Raw genomic sequence first — 21,050 nt, 5'->3', positions numbered from 1 at the left:
GGAAATAATGTAGCCTTTTGGGCCGAAATTGTTGGCATGGCCTGAATTTTCTCCACATAAATTTATTTTTCAATATTTATAACGAAAAATTAATAAGAGATAAGACACTACCCTTCACCACAATTTGTAAAAAGAAATACAAGTAATTAACTGATTCCATATCGTTCGTTCCATTACATATTTGTAGTATATACAGGGCGAAAGTTGAAGTGTATTTTTATTATTAAAAAGATGAACTTTCGAAGCAAAAACTTTTGATTCTTCTATAACTATGACAATTCTCTATGCGGTTGCTCTCAAAAAAAACTATTCAAGGTGAAAATTTAGGGAAAATACATGAGCAACGGATTGTTAGGAAAAGTGAGAGTCAAAATTTGATCAAATGCTTGGATTTCTTGAATTGCATACAGAAAAAACTTGACACGTACAATAACTTTCTAGCTTCAGCTAATGTTTCGTTATTTTCGTCAAATTAAAAAAAATATCACGTGGATTTATAAAAAATATCAAATGAAAAAAAATGTGTCACAATAAAAAAAATAATTTCTGCATTTCTATGAAATAGGTGAATATAGCGAGATTCGAAAATTATAAATAGAATCTGGTTCTTCACTACTCTAAAGGTGATAAAAATTCAATTTCGTTCGTTCAATATTTATAGAATATACAGGGTGAAAGATAAAGTGTATTTTCACTATTAAAAATTTAGGTGAAAATTTAGGGAAAATACATGAGGAAAATTTACAATAAAATGCTTGGATCCAATTTTCTTTTGAGCAATATATATCTTTTTGATTCTTAAATGTAAGAAAATTCATTCCAACTAACTAATTTGTACTAATACATGATAATGCCGAAGAACGAAATTAAATTTCTAAATTTGTCATGTGCTGAAACTGGTACTATTCGTTTCTCAACTGAAATTGAAATTCTTCCATAATGATTTTCACTTTTTGATTTGATTAATTTCAAACCATAACTTTTGCTACCAAATTCTACGGGGTGAGTATTATCAATATAGTTTTATAGAATACTGAATGAGCAATATCCTGTTCGCTTCAAATCTGTTAAAATAATTATTTTTGGAAAATATCTGATTTCGTTGGCATCAATTCATGTATTTCACAAAACTCTAATCTACCTTCAGGATCATCATCATTTAGTTCATGATGTAATTAAATGTTATATAGGCTAAGAACATTTCCAAATTTAATTTCGTTATTAAATTTTTATCTCCCAGGTTTTGAAAGATTTCTAGCATGGAAAGAAGCCATGTCTGACCTTTTTACAATTTCAATAATTACTAACATATAATTTATTACATCAGCTATATTTAGAAAGATTTATTGTATAAAGCTGCACTGGAAATAGTACCAAACATTTCATCGTATATTCACCATACCATACCATACAATTTTTTCTATCCCAAAAGTGTATTTTTAAATTTGTATATTCTACAATATCCTCCGTAATTTTCATGATATTCACCAAAAATTTTCACAAAGATTTCTTGTCTTTTTTTAGTAAACTGTTACTGGGGCTTCATTATCTCATTCTAATATTACCTGGAGGAAAGACATAGGGGGAGACATCCTTACATTGAATGGAAAATTAAATAGAATGGGTGCAAAAATATAAGTGTCTTGGTTCAGTCATAAACGCTCAAATCCAGACGAAGAAATCAAGATCAGAAATGGAATGGATCGAAAGGCATTTGACAAATACTCCTCAATATTTGCAAACAGAAATTTGAACCTCTACGTCAGAATAAAATTCATGGATTGTTATGTCTGGTCAGTACTGATGCAGAAAGTGGAAACTTGGACCTTGAAAGCTCAAATGATCAAAAACCTTGAGGTATTTAAGATGTTGCTCTATAGACGCATTTTGAAGATATCCTGGACTAACAGAATCACCAACGACGAAGTGCCAAGACGCATTGGTCGCAAAAGAAAGCTGTTGACAATTATTAAACAGAAATTTGAACCTCCACGCTTGAATAGGATTCATGGATTGTTATGTCTGGTCAGTACTGATGTAGAAAGTGGAAACTTGGACCTTGAAAGTTCAAATGATCAAAAAACTTGAGGTATTTAAGATGTTGCCCTATAGACGCATTTTGAAGATACCCTGGACAAACAGGATCACCAACGACGAAGTACCAAGATGCAACGACAAATAACTACTGCTACAGAACATAATACAAGACAGAGTAAAGGGAAAGAAAGGCATCGGCAGGAAGATGAAATCCTGGTTCCATGACATAAGAATATGCACAAATCTCAACGTGTTTTATGTTGGGAGAGACATTTAAAAACGTGGTCGCCAACTTTCAATAAGAACACGGCATGAGAAGAAGAAGAATATGACCTGAGCCATAGCTTCAAGGGTTGTGGTGTCAGGGGCGCTGAAGACAATATGAAGTAGACTGGGTCAAGTATAGAGATAAACCATGTTGGAAGAAGGTGAAAAAAATGGGTCTAAAGCTGAGAATACAAAGTATGTGAAACGTGATAGGAAGTGAAAAGAAAAAAGAAACGAAATGAACATTGGAAGATGTGATTTGAAGCGCTGACGAAAGTTAAATGCCTAAGTGTATGAATGAACGGCGTAAATACAACAAAAGAAAGTACAAGTAGCAAATAGAGCATTTTGTGCGAGGAGATAAATGTTGAAGAGCAAAAGAAAACAAATACAAACAAACTTCAAATAGATAAAACAACAATAATGCTAATGAGTCAGTGAGTATAGCGAAGAAATAGACACAAATGGAAAAAGCTGAAAAAGAAAATAACACATTCAGAGAAAGAACAGATAAAGAAACAAAAGAAGTGCTGGTTGATTAGAATGTGGAGAAAATAGTGAAAAAAGCAAGAGTCATGACAGCTGAAACAAATTTGTAGAACTAAGATAAATATTATGGTGAAATGGGCGCAGAATGGGAGAGGAAATCTGGAGTCGAAAGATTGATTTGGGAAGAATTGAAGTCAGAAATTGGAAACAAATATCTTACATCATCAGAAACGGAAAGAGCTGGTAAAGAAGCTGAAGGTATAAGATGATGGGGCTTCGGAAAGCTTGAAATAAAGTTCCAAGTGCAACTATGCCTTTAAACATTCATACTGTTACGTTTTTAAACAAATCTGCATTCCAAATCTGCAATAGTTGAATTAGACATTACTAAAATAAAGATATTTACTTTTATTTATCTATATTTTGCTATCTTATTATCAATAAATATCAAACAAAGTCTATTATTAAAATATGATTGCGATAATAAGTTTTATTTATGAAAAAAATTTCGGGGTTATGAGCCAAAAATTGTTATCAATCGAATCTAGATACATATCATCATAATTTATGTTATGTTAGTTCTAAATATATCAAGTGTGTCAACGATAATATTAAAAAATTAACTTAATATTAATTTCGAGTCGTTTTAATTTACTTCTGACGTCAAATCAGCGATTTCAAAATGTTAAAACTAAAAACAGGTGCAGTAACATGTATGCAATTTGTCGAATTCACAAGATATCAATTTAGATATCTTGAAATACCTTCGTTTTCAGAACGAGAGTGTTTTAGTTGATTCTAATATTAATTTTTTTGTATATTTATCATTTAATCGAGATAATTATTTTCTTTTAATGCAATTATCAGGATCTATTGAGTCTTTAAAATGTTGATTTTGGTACTTACAGCGATTTCATCTTCTATGCGAGTGACGTTGAGAAGAGGTCTGACCTTCTGCCACAATTTGTACCATGGCCAAGTACGTAATTTGAGGTATTTGCGCAAGTTGCGTTGACATACTTGTAAAGCCAAACGTTGTTCTTGCAACTTCTTGAATTCCTTCCTTGAGAGATAACCACGTACCCAAGATTGCATCCAGGTAACGATCTTTCCAAGACGGTCGTCACGAAGTTCTTCCATTTGACCCAATACTCCAGCACGGAAAAATACCTAATATGATATTAGGACATTAGAAAGTTCCTAATAAACACACTTGTCATAAGAAGCGGAAACATATAATTATATTAACAAACGCGAGCAAAACAAAATGATCAGTTTTATGAGGATTATCAAAGAAATTAGAAAAAACAACTATCAAGATTTAGTTATTTCAAAAATTTAGAAGTATCATATTTTGATTTTGATCAGAATGTTAATAATACTATGTTGAATTCTATTGCAACAACACACATGAAACAAATAATAAAACAAATCAAAATGATTTCTCAAATTTCAGTATAACTTAAAAATTCATTAAATTACTGTTGAAGATACAGAAGTTGCTTTATTAATTCATAGTCCGGTCAAATTTGAATAAAAAATAAGAGTGAAACTACATAAATTCCCATCAAGATGAAAGTCAGTAAAATTGTTTAAAATACAATTGAAAATAAAAAATTTGAATGTTTCCCATTATTTCGGTGTATGGAAAAAATTTTATTCAAGAGCAAAGGTCAAACAAATGAGCTTTTGGTGATTATCAGCAAAACGGCAAGTTTTATCATAAAAATACCTTCCACAAAAATTGTAGATTATAAAATTATTTACAAAAAACGTGTCAATACTTTTTTTCCTACGAGCTAGCGTTTCTGAGATATAACGATTCAAAAAGTTGTAAAAGTTATAATGTTTCAGAACTGCAGAACAACATCGTCGGAGTTGCTAAAAACTCATTTTATCGACCTTTAACATTGAATAAAATTTTTTCCATAAACGGAAATGATGGAGAACATTGAAATTTTATTTTTAATTGTATTTTAAACAATTTATGTAACTGCGAATGTCTAAATTGACCGGATTAGCAAGCATGTTACCACAGGCTTTTGACGCTTCGAATACGGTTGAAAAGAGTTAACCACATTTTCTTTCAATACATCAATTGAATGAATTGAATTCGCCTTTTATATATACGAGAAAACATGTATCATTAAACAAAAAATTCTGGTCGTAGTACAAACAAAAAATAATCTCGTATACAAACTATTAGATCAGATAATAAGTATACATTTACAATTTAATAGTACCTCGACTTGGTTGCACGAAAATGAATCCGGAATGTTTTGACGGTCGTTTAATAGAAACTAAACTTAAATTTCATGACCACGCGATAATATTTAACTTTTCATTTTAATTTTCAATCTTTTGTAACAAATAAGTTAATTAAAAAATAATCAACTTCATAATTATCTAGTTTACGCATATATGTAATACTCCTATATGTTTCTATAAGGTATTCCGACTAAGTGAAGCAAATAGTGTATCGTTCTCTCTCTCCTCCAAGCGCTTCAGTAAGTTCTGCGCATCTTTTGCACGTATGAAGCATGCGCAGTATAGATAAAGCGTCTCGAACGAGAGAGAAAAATAATACTGTGTTAGTTTTTGTGCAATTTTTTTTTGTTTTAACTATTTTACATCATATCTCACTGAAATTTCAGTCGAAACGACTTTTATAAGTGGTCATTTGAAAGGTCTTTTTAAACTCTTTAAAAATTATTCCATGACTTTTTGTTGAAAAATGTATAATTTTCCCATTATTTGAGGTTAAATACTCAATTACGTAAAAGAAAAGCTATTCAAGTATCTATAACTTGCTTTAAGTAGAACATTAAGATCTTAAAATACAACTAAATAATTTGTTGTTTTATAAGCTTCATTTTTGTTCATTGCACTTTTTTCAATAAAATGCATAATTACAGATTTATACGTAAAAAACTATTGGAAAATGCTGTTTTTTTCGACGAAAAATCGCACTTTTCAATTGCGAATAACTCAAAAACTATTGATCTGGCGAAAAATTTTTATATGACATTTTTTACTTAAAATTTGCTGATATTTCGATTTCTGGGGTTATGTTTGGTGAAAAATTTTCGGTGCTGTATTAAAGAATGCTTGAATACCTGGACTATTACGAATTTTAAGTTGATCTCGGGGATTTAACTTCATGTTTCTGTTGTAACATATTTCAAATCTTTTTGCAAAAAATTGTTATTATGGAATGGTTTGAAATAATTTGAACAATATTTAAATGTGTTGTGCTACTCTGAAATTTGAGAAATACCTGTAACTGCTTGAATTCCATAAAAATTATAACTAAATGAAGTATTTGTTACAAATACCTTGGTTTTACCCATTCGGTATTGCTCAGCATCGAGTTGGATATGTTCCAGTATAACTTGCGTTGCTTTTTCAGGTGTCATACTGTCTTTAATGTTACTTGCAGCCAGAATTTTGTATCTGATTTAGCAAGTAAAACACAAAAAATACGTAAAAAACCAATACAAAAACACACAAAATGTTAATTTTACTAGATTTGTATGATTTTTAACTTTGTTTTCACGTAAAATAATTGATATTCAAACATCATACAAATCTAGTTAAACGCTTTGTCAGTCAATTGACAAAGTTCGACAAATAAACTAAAGAAAATAAAGATTTGGTGTCAAATGTTTGTCATAATACATCGACATCAGTTTACACAATAAAAAAAGGAGGTCAAACGCTAGTCTTAATGCGTCGACTAAACACAGTACAATCACTTGTCCAATAGCGTTGTAAACTGAAAATAAAAAAACACTCGGATGTACAAATACACTGACAAAGATAAACATGCCTTAGTGTGACCAAGACGGTACGATTCTGAATCTAAACCAGTAGCGTCAAGGATAACAGCAGCACATTTCTTAGGATCACTTTCTTTGGAAACACCAGCTGGGTTCAGAATCTTGTAACTACAGGACAATACCAAAATAATAACATATCCAACTACTAAACACAAAGGTCAACAAACTACAATTTAAATAAGATAAAATGATAATTCAGTACATGGATATTAATAATCGAAAATTCATCCGTAACTTCTACAAAAAATAATCACACACTGTATATTGAAGAGGGTCATGCACGATTAAAAAATAACGTGTTGTACTGGACAATATACTAGGACACATTTTTAAAGTCCTTCTTGCCTTTGTATGTCCGACACGATAACTCTCGGGATCTAAACCAACTTCTTCCAAACACTTCCTGGCAGCTTCTTTTGGATCAGACTCTTTGGCCATGGTAGCGGGGGCCAAAATCATATATCTACATAGTAAAAGGTTACACTTTTCATTTTTTTTGGTATTTAATATAACATTTTATCGACATAAGCGATATTCTATCTACAATAATAATCACTAGTCCTATTGCACCAATTTCATGCCCAATCCACCTGAAGCTTTTGTGTTCGAAACGTTTGAAAATGTGTGAACTTCTAAATGAAATATATTGTGTGGAGCTGTAAGGTTTTTTTGATGGAAAATTCGTTGTGAAAGTTTTGCCTCGCTTCAACTAATCTTTCAATAAAAGAACTAATGAAATTTTTGAAAATTTGAAAAGGGATCAAGATCGATTAGCTTGAAAATTACTAACCATCTAACGGTTGGAAATCATGAAACTCGACGAAATCGATATCAATAATTTGCGATATTGAAATCCTCAACTCTGGTTAAATAATCGATTTGGTAGCTTAAACAATTAATTAGATTGTGGGCTTTTTGATTTACGACTTTGATGACTACCAATAATTGTCAAATATTTATGACCATCCCTGGGACATGCCTTAGGACGTCACAACAAAAAAATTTTAGCTTTTAGAAAAACTTCATTTCAATAATAAACTGTTAAAGCAAGTGGAATCAAAACACCATAAAAAAATGAATAGAATTGCCATTAACACGTTGACTGGCAACTACAAAATAACTCATAATTCACCTCCCCCGAAGAGTTTTTTTTTCACATAATCCAACTAAGAGACAACAAAGTTTTTTTCAAATCCTACATTTTCTATACCTTTCAGTGATAACTTTTTATCTAAATTATCATTTTTAATGATTTAATCATTTGGATCAAAAACAGTAGAAATTGCAATAGCAGTGTACGGGCCCAGAACCAAACACTCTGATAGCCTGTGCAACACACCAAATTCTTCAAGCAGAAGTTTTTGAAGAGTTTACTTGATTTTTATTATAATGGAAAGAGCATCTCCAAATACATAAAAAAACCAGTCTAGTGCTCGGAATAATGAAAAGACAAGCTAAATTAACTGGATTACAGAAGAATATATTGAAATTAGACACTCCAAAGAGTGCTAGACATATCTGCTCCAGGATAACATAAGATTGAAGGCTGTTTTATTAATTTTACAGCTGCTATTTCGTGACTAAAGTCGTTATTGGAAATTATTATTTAAAAAAGATAATATCTAATCAATTTTCTAATAATACCAAAATCTTCATTCCTCTATTTAGAATCATATTGAAGGGACTTAAAATTTTCATGTTGTGAACTTTTTCCATTATTTTTATACTACTTACATACCAAATTTTTGAATTTCTAATTTTTTGAGAACCTAAAGCTTTTGTTGATCATCAATGAGTCCAAGTCGAAATCGAGGTTTTTCAGATATTGAAATCTAAAGTTTAATGAATAACATTTCAATAAAATAACACTGTTTAATCCAATGTAGATAAAAAAAAGAGATGTTAAGCTTCTTCAAGAAGATCATACCACTAAATTACATAATTCAAAATACAAAAAAAAATGTTCATAGTGTAACGAAAAATTCTACTCACCGAAGTTTGAAATCTGGGTAAACCATTCTGTTGGGGAAACCTTTACGACAAATACGGATACCTTCAAGTACACCGTTACATGTCAATTGGTGCATTACCAAGTGAGAATCAATGACTCCTGGTTGTTTCATTTCGTTGGGAATGATACAACGTACGAAGTGAGGTTGAGTTGATCTCAAAGTTGTCATCAAATTGTTCAATTGTTCCTAAAGGAGCGAAAAAATTTATTAACGATATTTGAGAATAAAATCAGTTGAGGTTATTAATTTGTTAGGAGTTTAGTTTCAAAGGAAACAGGTGAAAGCTGCATTGTTAATTAAAACAAAAAATTAAAGTGTGAGTATTGATTTTAACAAATTTTTTCATCATGCTCAGCTTTTTTTTTCTCCACGACAATTATTAGTGAATGTAATAATTTTTTAATCAGTTTCATAACTGAAATTTGAAAATTCTCGCTCTCCAAGAATATTTGTTCTGACATCCTTATCTTTTGTACGTTTTTACTTTCTATATATGTTGTTTATTGGTCTTTGGTCCAACATACGAGGTCTGGCTATTAAATAACGAGACTGTTCGCCTAGAGGACGACCTAAACGGGTATCTTGTCAATGCACGTCCCAAAACACGTTTCCATCACTATTATAGTATTTGTGCCGTTGAAACGAACGTGTTAAATTGAAAAAAACTCCGACTGACTGCTATAAATTGTTGCAAGAGGCCTATGGTGACAATTCTCTATCTCGTGCCCGTGTTTTTGAGTGGTGTAAGCGCTTCAGTGAGGGCCGAAAGAGCACTGAAGATGACTAGTGCCCAGGTCGCCCTGTGATTGTTTCAACTCCGGGAACGGTGACCGAAATTCACCAAATTATACATGCTAATCGTCGAATGAGCATCCGGATGATGCCGAGGCTGCAAACACTGATAAAGAAACGGTTAGAAAAATTTTACACCAAGAATTACACATGACCAAAGTCTGTGCTAAGTTGGTGCCAAAAAATCTGACTCCTAAAGCTCTTACGTCAACGGATCTGCTCAGATTTCCTTGAAAGGTTAGAAGAAAGATCTGCTTTGAAAGGGACCCGATTTGAGTCGATAGAAGAACATTTTTGTAAACCACCTCCGAAGTCTTTCCCTGTTCTTGTCATCAAAGTTAATGAAAACACTAAACATCAGTGGTTATTCTTTAAAATAAAAATATCGTTGACCTAATTGGTCATCGTTCATTCAGAAACCCGAAGCCCTTCATAATACCCTTGATTTCGAAAATTTTTAAAGTTTCCTTGCTACTTTTCTGTTTGATTAACTTCGGTCTCATTATCTTTTTGAGAATTTCTAAGTTACCCATAATTGTCATCAATTGTATCATCAGCTAACTTCAATAGCTGAGGTCTGATATTTTCCTAATATATTCTTTGTGAAAATATTTAATCTTCTTTGTACTATCGGTGTTTATAGTATGTAGATATATTCCTATACATGTCACGTACTATCCTTAATGTACTGTATACTGATATTGATTAAAAAAAGTATCACCTTTCTATGATATTTGTCAGAAATTCATATTTTGAAACTTGTCGTGGAGAAAATATAGTCTATTACTCAGTTAGAATAAACTGTTTTAACATGTGTATCCATTTGTACTAAATGTTACTAGAGACACAGTATGAAGTACTGTGTACTTAGCCCATTGAAATATTACAAAAATATGCCCTAACCTTGCATTTATCAGAGTTATTAATTTTTTTATGCATAGGGGATTGTATACGAAACTTAAAACCAAATTTGTGGGCTTGCGAAATCTTGTGAAAGAAGTGAAGTTTTTGAAAAATAGCAATACAACTATACACCGCGTAAAAATATTTATTATTTTATTATTTTTTGTAGGAAATTAAATTCTTTATAAATTTCCTCTCTCGACTTTTTTCGCAAAATTGAAAATAACAAAGTCATTGCAACTTTTTATTTGTCCATTTTTTGCGTTTTAAGATGAACATTTAGCGATTTAAAGTAATTAATATTGTTTTTTGTTAATTATTTTGTTATTTTCAATTTTACGAAAAAATTAAAGGTGGCAATATTGTAGAGAACTAAATTTCTTACAAAAAGTTATTGAGCAATATTTTTGCGGGAAATATAGTTTTCCTGTTATAACGGAAAAACGCTGAACAACTGAAATATTTCACACAATTGATATTGTCAAATTTGAGACGCTGTGAAATTCTTATAATATATGCAATTGGAAGAATGGAGGAAATTTATTTGTATTAAAATTCTCTACCAAATCGGTCTAATCCTATTTTTAGGAAAAATGAAAAAAAAATAGTTATAGCCACTTGAAGGAATTTGCTGTTTCAATTATCGTCGTTTTTTATCAATAACTTTATTATTTTCAATTTTACGAAAAAAAGTCAAGGGGGAAATATTGTAGAGAACTAAATTTCTTACAAAATATAATTGAACAATATTTTCACGGGAAAGATAGTTTTCCTGTTATAACGGAAAAACGATGTGTGGGCTTTCAACTAAAATATTTCGCACAAGTGATATTGTCAAGTTTGAGACGCCGTAAAATCTTCAAAATACACGCTATTGGAAAAATAGAGGATGAAATTTATTTATCTCAAAATTCTTTATCAAATTGATCTAGACCTATTTTCCGGAACAATGAAAAGAAAAAAAGTTATAGCCACTTGAAGGAATGTGCTGTTTCAATTTTCGTCGTTATTTATCAATAACTTTGTTATTTTCAATTTTATGAAAAAAAGTCAAGAGGACAATATTGTAAAGAACTAAATTTCTTACATAAAATAATAGAACAATTTTTTTGCATAGTGTATAGTATCATTTATATTTAGTAAAAATCATTCTACTCCTTTTTTCAAGATGGTGGATATTTCCGAAGGGTTGCAATCCCACAAACTTGAATTTAAGCTTGTCGAATTGTCGACTTTGATAAATGCACCTTTCAATGTACAAACTAACAAAACAAATACGTAATTGAGCAATTGGATAAATGAATCAAATTCAATTAAATCATGTAGAGAAATGTTGATTTGATTTTTTTTTGTCTGAGACCAAATAAAAGCATAGTTATAAAGTAAAAACAATTCGTATGATGCAAAATGGAGTTGAAATGTAAACTGTACTTAATTCGTACGTTTATAGTGGTTAGTATACAAAGCGAACAAATAGTGGATAAGAGGCAGTGAGTATTTATGTGCCTACGCATCCATTGAAAATTTAACAATATCCATACAGTTTTCCGGTATGGTTTCAACACTAAAATCTTGTTCTTTTTTGTGTCAAATAACAACCTAAAACTATTTACCAATCATGTCTTTTGTGGTAATAACATATAATTGTTAAAACAACACTGTGTTTCGCAGTGGTTTGTGAAGTATATTTAATTTCTACATAAAAAAAACTAATACCCCTTTTTTGACCCAAAACCTACCCTGTAGGCGGATGATACTGTGGCGAAACCACCACCTTTCTTACCACGACCTAAATAGCAAATAAAGCAGTTTAGAAAAATATATAAATTATTATTAAAAGTGTGCAAATATGCAAGGATCGGGGTTGAATGAGTCGCATATTCGGTAAAGGATTTTAGATAAGTGAGATTTTCACAGCTGCGTCTATTAGCAGATCATTTACCCTGTATAAACTGGATACGGTTTGGAAAGCAGAACCCTTAGTTCTTTTAGCACCTAATATGGGAAGAAAATCATTTAGAATACGTTATAAAAAAAGCAATGAATTATTCTTATTTACGAGGATGGTTCCAGAAGTACCTGGTACATCAAAGAAAAGACAAAAATTTGGAAAAAACGTAATCTCCATACACTTTTACCAACGATATTCAATAAGTTCGATACAGGAAACAGAAAATAATCCCAGGAGGCTGAATCTGGTGATTAATTTAGCCATTCCAATAACGGATGTGTCAGCTGGTGCATTGTTTTGATGAAAAAACATTTTCTGCGTCCGTTTTTACTTGATTCCTTCGCTTAAACGTTGCAATGAGTTCGCATAATTCTCGCCGTGGATAGTTTTTCCTGTTTTAATGAAAATTATCCCACGCGCATCCCGAAAAACCGTCACCATGACCTTACCTGCAGATGGAACGGTCTTTGCCTTGATTAGAGCCGGTTCTCCCATTATTTAGATCGTTTTTTTGCTTAGAGTGTGAACTGATGGACCTACGATCCATCCATGGTTATGAAACGGCTCTAGCCCGGTAAAACATTGCCAAACAGTCGATGGAAACATCTTCACGATGTTTTTTTCGTTCCATTGTGAGCAAACGCGGCATCCATCTTGTTTTTGTCCAAATCATCAGTTAATATGCGATGTATCGCACTTTTTGAAATGTCTACTAAGTCTGCTAAATCGCGCACTTTCAGTATTCGATTATCCAGTACCGCTTTGTGGATTTTCTTCAATATTTCTAGAGCTGTCACCAAATTTGGTCGACCAGTGCAATACAGGTCGTATGGCTTTGTTTAAACTCTGCTCCCCAATATTTTAGTGTTGTCTCACATAACGACGACCAATTTCCTCCATGTTTACAAATTCACTGTTAATGGCTGCCAAATAAATACTAAAAAACGTGGTGGTACTTCTGGAACCATCTTCGTAACAGAGTGTGTAATTTTTATGTACTAATTTCATGATTATTCGAAAAAATATGATTCAATAAAACCATATAATAATAAATTTGTCTAAACTTATCAAGAAATATCCTATCTAAATTAAAATATCAGGTAAATTATCAGTCCGCTTCGTTTTGTTTTTGTAGTCGAGTAAAATTAATGCTTAACATAAGATTTATTCAAATGTCAAATGTCAAATGTCAAAAATATGTATTTGTACAAAAAATGCTTATAACAATTAATTATTGTGGTTGAACTGAATAATAACAAATCTATTATAAGTAGTGTTCCAAGTTTGTAAATGATTTGAGTTGTTCGAATAAATTAAAACTCAAAAATTCAGTCACTATATTGCGAATTCACTCGCAAACAAACAAATAATAAAGTGAAGAAAATAATGTAAATATAGTTACAAAAGATCTTTTTGTGGAAAATTTTATATCAAACCACAAAAAGATCTTGTAAATCAAAGATGTAAATCGATTATTTCTATGAGAAATTTATGTTTCACACCCTGTTTATGAGGAAATATTTATTCATTTCACCAATCAAGTATATTTTACCTTTTTCGGCAGCACCACCAGATTGTCCAGGATGGTCGGCGAAGATTTCAACTACCAAGTTGTTGCTACCCTTTTTGAATAAATCAACAACGGTGTCATTCAAGGGATCCTTGTTCTTTTCTAACCAACCGGTGATGTTGTATGGTACCTATGAAGTGGTTTCCATATATAATTAAACTCTTTAACAAAACTCTAGAAGAGCATCATTCAAAGTTAGTGAATTATATAGAAAACGTGAAAGTTTTGTTACAAGATATGACCCAATTGTTTTGCCACAATGAAACTTTCCTCATTTGCCATTGGATTAGTAATTAATAAAATTATGAACTAGAATAAAATGTGCTCTTCACCTAGGTGTAATTATCTATGAATATTTCTCATTAGGGGTTGTAAGACTCGCCACCCTCCATTATACACATTGCGAAAGAAAAATATTCAATTGGGTGCACCCGAAGCAAATTGTTCTGATACAAAAAGTATGTTATTTTGATATAGCTAATATTGGGTTGTCCTGTTCGCGATCCAAGACATTATGTCGTTTCAAATTTGATGTTGAAGTACAAAATCAATAAATTTACTGAAGAAGTTGTTAATATAACTTTCAGAATCTACATCTTCCCCTTTAAGTCGATTCACATAAGATTTAGATGGCCCTCTTTTCGAAATCACATGTCATCAGGAAATTTTCTTCATATTTTACATACAATCTTCTAAATAACAATATAAAAACTATCGTTTTTTTTCTATTTCCTGATTGGACTGTGGAAAGTATCTTCAACGTCCAAAATAATGACTATTTGTTTCGCAAAATCTATTGGCCTTCGTTGGAGTCAGCATCTTGCTAATAGATTTGATGTATATTTAGAATATTTCCTTCTTGTTCGGTATTGTTAACAATTTCTTCCTAATTACCGCGATATGTGTCTATTTTGATTTTGGAAATTAGTACACAGCCGCTATAGAAACATTTCTGGAGTCAAATATTCCTCCAACATCGTAACATCGCGGTAGGTGCTTCGTCCTCGTAAATCATCAAAAAGGAAAGGTCCAATAATTTCTGTATTTTTTAATTTCTGTGTTAACTGGAGCTTATAAGGATGCAGTGTAAGATCCAACTTGAAAATTCGCTGTAAACTTCGTCGCCACAAGTTTAAAACCGCCGATCGCTTCCGAGTAAACATATTTTAATTAAATTTGCACTCGGAGCTTCATTCATGTGTATTTATCCATATTCTGAACAATACACTGACTCATGACTACTTAAACTCCACTCCACTCCAATATACACATTCTATTGCGCCACCCAAGTATTTTTTCTTTTCGAAATACTGATTATTAGAAACAATACTGAGTACCAGATGAAAATAAATTGAATGTTGAAACTGCAAACAAAATGGTGGGTGGTTTAAAAATTCGTTAAACAACCAGAGCAGTTCAAATTGATCTAAACTTCTTTATTTTTTTTAGACCTTTTTGTATTTATATTTCTGATAAATCCTCTTGATTTAGTTTCTAGTAGTTTTAACGGTATTTTCTACATTGTGAAAAAAGGTATTAAAATTAAGAGAGACCTTAAATCTAATCGATTTATCAACAAACCTTAAACTGTTGTAGTTTACCATGGATATATAATTTTGAGTAAACTATATTGAATTCAAGAGATACTTACATTACCAGCATAATGTCCCAAGGTGAAATGAGCAGCTTGTTGACCAGGCTTTGGTGGCTTAGGTTTCTGGAAGTTAGGCGATTTACCCAAATGGTTGGTGTTCAATTTTTCTTCAAAGGTCTTATCAGTAGCTTTGGGGAACATAGATTCTTCTTCAAGGATGGACAAGATACCCATAGGCTAGATTTAATAATAAACTATTAAAATTTATGATCTATCAGTTTAAATCAAAGCAAAGCAGTTTCACGTGAAATAACACTTGATATGCAAGATTATTCTATGATTTTATGTATGGTTTGCGCAGATCAAGTGTTATATAAAGTGAGAATTAATTTGAGATATTTCACTTTACTTGATAACTAAAGAAAAATTTAATAGGTTAACGCAATTATTATATATTTTCTTCTTCATAGATGCATTTCTTGTAGCATTTGAGTAGTTCAGCGTGAAGAATTATTTTTGGTGAGGGTATATCGTACCAAAAACATTAACATATTCTCGTGAAATTGTTGACTCCAAAAGAGCCAGCAGAAGAATGAAATCTGATGAAGCTGTTAGTAGCAAAATTGATAAAAGTGGAAAATCATATAAAGCAGTCCTAGAAAAGAGAATCTGCAAATTAATGGGAAAAATATGATTAAGTCGACATCTACTGAATACAGATATTCGTAATACAAAATGTACAATATCAAAAAAGGGGTTGAAGGTAGTACTCGATAAATGTTGAAACGGAATTTGGATGCAAGAAGCTATAAAAGATGGATCATGAAGCAGTAGGAGAAAATTATGGATATTGGATCACAAAACAGTACACAGAGATGCCAGTAGAGTTCTTTTGAAGAGACAGGGGGTAAAAAGAGAAAGGCCATACCGAAAGAGTCAAAGAATTTGAGAAAGAAAGTATCAAGAGAATAGAGAGAAATGATTGCTGATAGATGAAGATGAAGGTTATAAGTGAAAAGTATAGAAAATGAATAGAAATTTCATACATTTCTTTTGATATCATACACAGAGAAATTGGTTTCTCTGGTATAATTAAAACCTAATTTAGAAGGGCTCAAACAACGACGAAGCTCTTCAAACAAAGTTATTTACTTCTTGTACACTTCGCTGTACTCTTAATTGTAGGGGAACCACCAGATTGATTTAAATGTATCAATCATTGTATAATGAATGATTAATCTCCAAAACAACTTATGGAAATATGTGTTAAAAGGAAAAAAATGTAATGACTGAATTTAGTTAAGTACTTAATTTTTTTTCTAAAACAAAAATAATCATTTAGTATTTTTCATAAATAGAAATATCTCTAATAATTGAAAAAATATACCTGTACCTGTAGAGTGCGAAGAAACTGTGCTACTATAAAAAAAATGAAGGTTCTGTGCATATACTACCAAAGTGATACGATATTAACTACGTCGAATATATTTGTACCTTCTCGATTAGATCGATACAGGGCTGTAAATCCATACCAAAATCTATGAACTTCCATTTCAATCCTTCTCTTTCATATTCTTCTTGTTCCAAGATGAACATGTGATGATTATAAAATTGCTGCATCTTTTCATTTGAATAGTTTATGCACAGTTGTTCAAAACCATTATACTGTAATTATTATTGTTAGCTAAACACAAAAAAAGCTTCATAGCTTCGACGGTGTCGTATACCCAGTATCAGTTTTATTGATACTCAAATCGCACAATAAAATAACCAAAATCAAATTTTATATGAAAAATACGTATATGAATAATTGATAAAACTCAAAGTCTTCATAAAAAGGGCACAGATTTCATGTGCACACGGACCGGTATGAGCCTCCGACGTATCTTTAAACCGCGGCGATGAAATATGCAGAGGATTTACCAATAAGATTTAATTTCTGTTTTAAAAGTACGAGTTAATATTACCAACTTGATTTCTAACGCTTAATATTTTGAGTTTTCTTTTCTAAAATAAAATTTGTGCACATTTGTGCACAGATTTCATGTGCACACAAGCCTCCGACGTCGCTTTAAACCGCGGCGATGAGGTATGCAGGGGATTTATAGTCTGACAACTGGAAGGTGCTCTACTACATAATATAGGTATGATAAAAAAGCAACTCGATTAATTTGTACCAAAGGCTTGACTGATGGACCTATAGCTTGGCCATGAACTGAGGGTACAAATTATATTGAAGAAAGCGTTCGTAATAATTGATAATAACTCGTTAAAGTTAAGTCGAAATAGAATGGATGTAGTTTGGAGTTAGATAAGAGAGAGGAAGCTTGAATTATGAAGTTTCAATGGAAAGACAAGTTATAAAGGGTGCGCGAGGTGGATAAATAAAAATTAATTTAAACCCGTTTCATTTATTTTCAAATGGATATGTTGTAAAATGTGATATTTGGTTATATAATTGCGCGATTTGTGGAATATTTGATCTGTCTTTACGAATAAACAACATGAAAAGCGTTAATATAATTTTTAGGGAGAAAACCAAATCTGTACAACTCGTATTCTGTACCTTTTCGATAAGTTCAATACATGCGGCTAAATCCATACCGAAATCAATAAAAGCCCATTCAATACCCTCTCTTTGGTATTCTTCTTGTTCGAGTACGAACATGTGATGATTAAAGAACTGTTGTAACTTTTCATTGGTAAAGTTGATACAAAGCTGCTCAAAGCCGTTGAACTATTTAAAACAAACACACATATAACTACTACGTACAAATTGATTCCTTTCCTGCAACATTGGTGGAATCAAGAGGACGATACAACATATATGTATATATATAAATAAACAACAATAGACAGACAGACAGACATAGTTCTACAGAGACGATATATACTGCTACAAACAAAAACATGTCACCAAAGTTCTTCCAACGGTACTGCTATTTTACCTTTTCAATTAGTTCGATACAAGCCGCCAAATCCATTCCGAAATCGATAAACGTCCATTCGATACCCTCAATTTTGTATTCCTCTTGTTCAAGTACGAACATGTGATGATTAAAGAATTGTTGTAATTTTTCATTCGTAAAATTAATACACAGTTGTTCAAAACCGTTGTACTAAATAATTATAAAGTAATCATTAATATTCATTACATCACAAACATCACTAGATGATGAAAATTGTTAGTAAGATGCAAGCAAGCAAGCTTACCTTCATTCAAAAATTCTTATTTTTTATTAGGCATGAATGATATACTACGAGAGCTGCCTGTTGAATTTTTGATAAAGTATACGACGAGTTAAAAATATCTCTATATGGCAAAATACTTATAGTAAAATCATGAAAATTTTTACGTTTGGGTTTTCGGATACGATCTTTTTAACTAATTTATTTTCAAAGGTGGCTAACTTCCGGTTCTACTGGAAGTCGACTGTAACTTTGTTATTTTAAATAAAATACACTATATATTGATACATATTTGGAATATACGTGAAATTTTAGTATACTTTTGTCTAAAAACTTTTTGCGAAAAATGCATATTTTTTGAGTTATTAATTTTTTTGTAAAAAATTTGACACTTTCAGACACTTATAAATTATTTTTTTACAAGAATACCCTTAAAGATATGGAAATGGTTTATGTTCGGTTGCTTTAAGCAAAATCAGACTCATTTGAATCTATGTTGAAAAATTTTTCATTTTATACAGGATGTGCATAAAAAGCGTTTAAAATTTAACATAAATATCGAATTTTTCATTTTTTTTTTAAATAGACCCACCCAGTTCATGTATATTTTCCTATACCTAAACCTTACCGTTATCCAGATATTAAATGCTTTGTATAAATTTTTAGAGATGTCAAAGTCTGTATCGTATTCCAACTTTTAGTGGTTTACAGAAAACATGTTATAACTGGATAATGTTAATGTTCAAGTATAGGAATCTATACATGGATCTGCCTTATTTTTTTAGTCCTGAATGCATTAAAATAGAAAAAACCGGGTGGTTCTTTTAAAAAAAATAAAGAAATTTGATATTTATAAAGTTAAACTTTGAACACTTTTTATACACATCCTGTATAGAATGAAAAATTTTTCAAAGTAGAATCAAATACGTCTGATTTTGCCAAAACCAAATGAACATAAACCGTTTCCATATTTTTAAGGGTTTCTTCGTAAAAAAATAATTTATAAGGGTCTGAAACTGTCAAATTTTTCACAAAAAAAATAATAACTCAAAAAGTATGCATTTTTTGAAAAAAGTATTCAGACAAAAGTATACTAAAATTTCACGTAGATTTCAAATATGTATTAATATATAGGGTGTTTTATTTAAAATATAAAAGTTACAGTCGACTTCCAGTAGAACCGGAAGTTAGCCATCTTTGAAAATATATTAGTTAAAAAGATCGTATCCAAAAACCCAAACGTAAAAATTTTTACGATTTTACTATAAGTTTTTTGCCAAATACAGGTAGTTTTAACTCGTCGTGGGACACCCTGTATAGAGGAGAATAAAAACTACTTTCCACTAAATGTCTTTTTTTCCATTTTGAGGTAAAGACAAGGGTAGGAATTTGCTACTACCACATTTTCTGACTGAAGACCAGATACAAAAAAGTGAAAACTACAAAAATATGGAGTTGAATAACGAAATAAAAAAAACAGAACACTATATAGTTGAAAAACTGATGAAACAGAGGTAGAGAGATGATCTAGAGGACGGTCAAAGTTAAAATGTCATCTGGATGTAAGAAACTGGAATGCGCAGAAAATGTTAAGGAGAAAATACCGAATAGGAATTTCTGAATTGTGCTGTTACATCGTTAAATACTTAGTTAATTTTGCTTGTTTGCTGTTCTGTGAGCTGTTTCAAGTGTTTTATCGTAGGTAAGGAACTAGCCTAACCCGTAAACCCTCAACCTTGGGACCTACAAAGGCCCTTATTGACCTACTCACCAAGCAGGTACCAAAGTCCTTTCACAGACAGGGATTAAATGATGTTTTTGGAATATTCAGATTAAATTATAGACTAATTAATCCAGCGCAAAACAAAAATCAGAGGAAACATAAAGAAGAAAACCGAAAGAAAAATCAAGACCTATCAGAATACTAGGAAGTGTAAAAGGCAAAGTTTTACAAGACAGAATACGGGAGGAAGATATTAAACAGAAAAGCAGAATACAGGACATAGGAACGTGGATAAGATAGAGAGGAATTTCTAGTATAAACATAAAAAAAATGATTTGTTAAGAACGAAAAGTTGAACAAACCAAAAGGAAGAAAACCACAGATCAACTAAGCGTTGGTGGTGGAATTTATCTTCCGGTAAAACTTGCTGACAATGAACAGGCAGTAGTCTGCTAATATGGTCATCAGTATTAGAAAGAAGAATATTTTAGTTCATTATCAACTATTGTTACATAATAGTTACCCCCTTCGATATTCAAAAGAAATTAATGTTTATATAATCCAGTTCAGTTTTATTATATATCAAATAGGAGAACTATTTGCCTACAAAAGGCCACAAAAACAAAGTAATTTTAATATATTTTTAACTATCGTTTACAAAATTATTATTTAATAGAAATATTA

The 21,050-nt window shown here is 31.2% G+C and overlaps 1 protein-coding gene across 35 annotated transcripts in view; it reads right to left on the bottom strand.

The window, feature by feature from the left end:
* The window catches only part of LOC130445675 (myosin heavy chain, muscle), a 56,677-nt gene that overhangs the window by 12,510 nt on the left and 23,117 nt on the right, over positions 1 to 21,050 (bottom strand). For 7 of the 35 annotated variants that reach the window (XM_056781469.1, XM_056781452.1, XM_056781451.1 and 4 more), the window contains 7 exons: positions 18,021 to 18,191; positions 15,512 to 15,691; positions 13,843 to 13,990; positions 12,079 to 12,128; positions 8,625 to 8,830; positions 6,623 to 6,740; positions 3,700 to 3,963 (listed from right to left, as the gene is read on the bottom strand). In XM_056781469.1, coding sequence (XP_056637447.1) covers positions 3,700 to 3,963; positions 6,623 to 6,740; positions 8,625 to 8,830; positions 12,079 to 12,128; positions 13,843 to 13,990; positions 15,512 to 15,691; positions 18,021 to 18,191 — 1,137 coding nt within the window. Of the gene's footprint in view, positions 1 to 3,699; positions 3,964 to 6,622; positions 6,741 to 6,977; positions 7,096 to 8,624; positions 8,831 to 12,078; positions 12,129 to 12,281; positions 12,335 to 13,842; positions 13,991 to 15,511; positions 15,692 to 18,020; positions 18,192 to 18,402; positions 18,574 to 21,050 lie in introns of all 35 variants that reach the window. The other 28 variants (XM_056781468.1, XM_056781470.1, XM_056781460.1 and 25 more) reach the window with 9 other exon arrangements.

Source organism: Diorhabda sublineata, chromosome 6 (assembly GCF_026230105.1).
Source record: "Diorhabda sublineata isolate icDioSubl1.1 chromosome 6, icDioSubl1.1, whole genome shotgun sequence".
Lineage (NCBI taxonomy): Eukaryota > Metazoa > Arthropoda > Insecta > Coleoptera > Chrysomelidae > Diorhabda > Diorhabda sublineata.
This window is presented reverse-complemented; position numbering and strand designations above follow the sequence as displayed.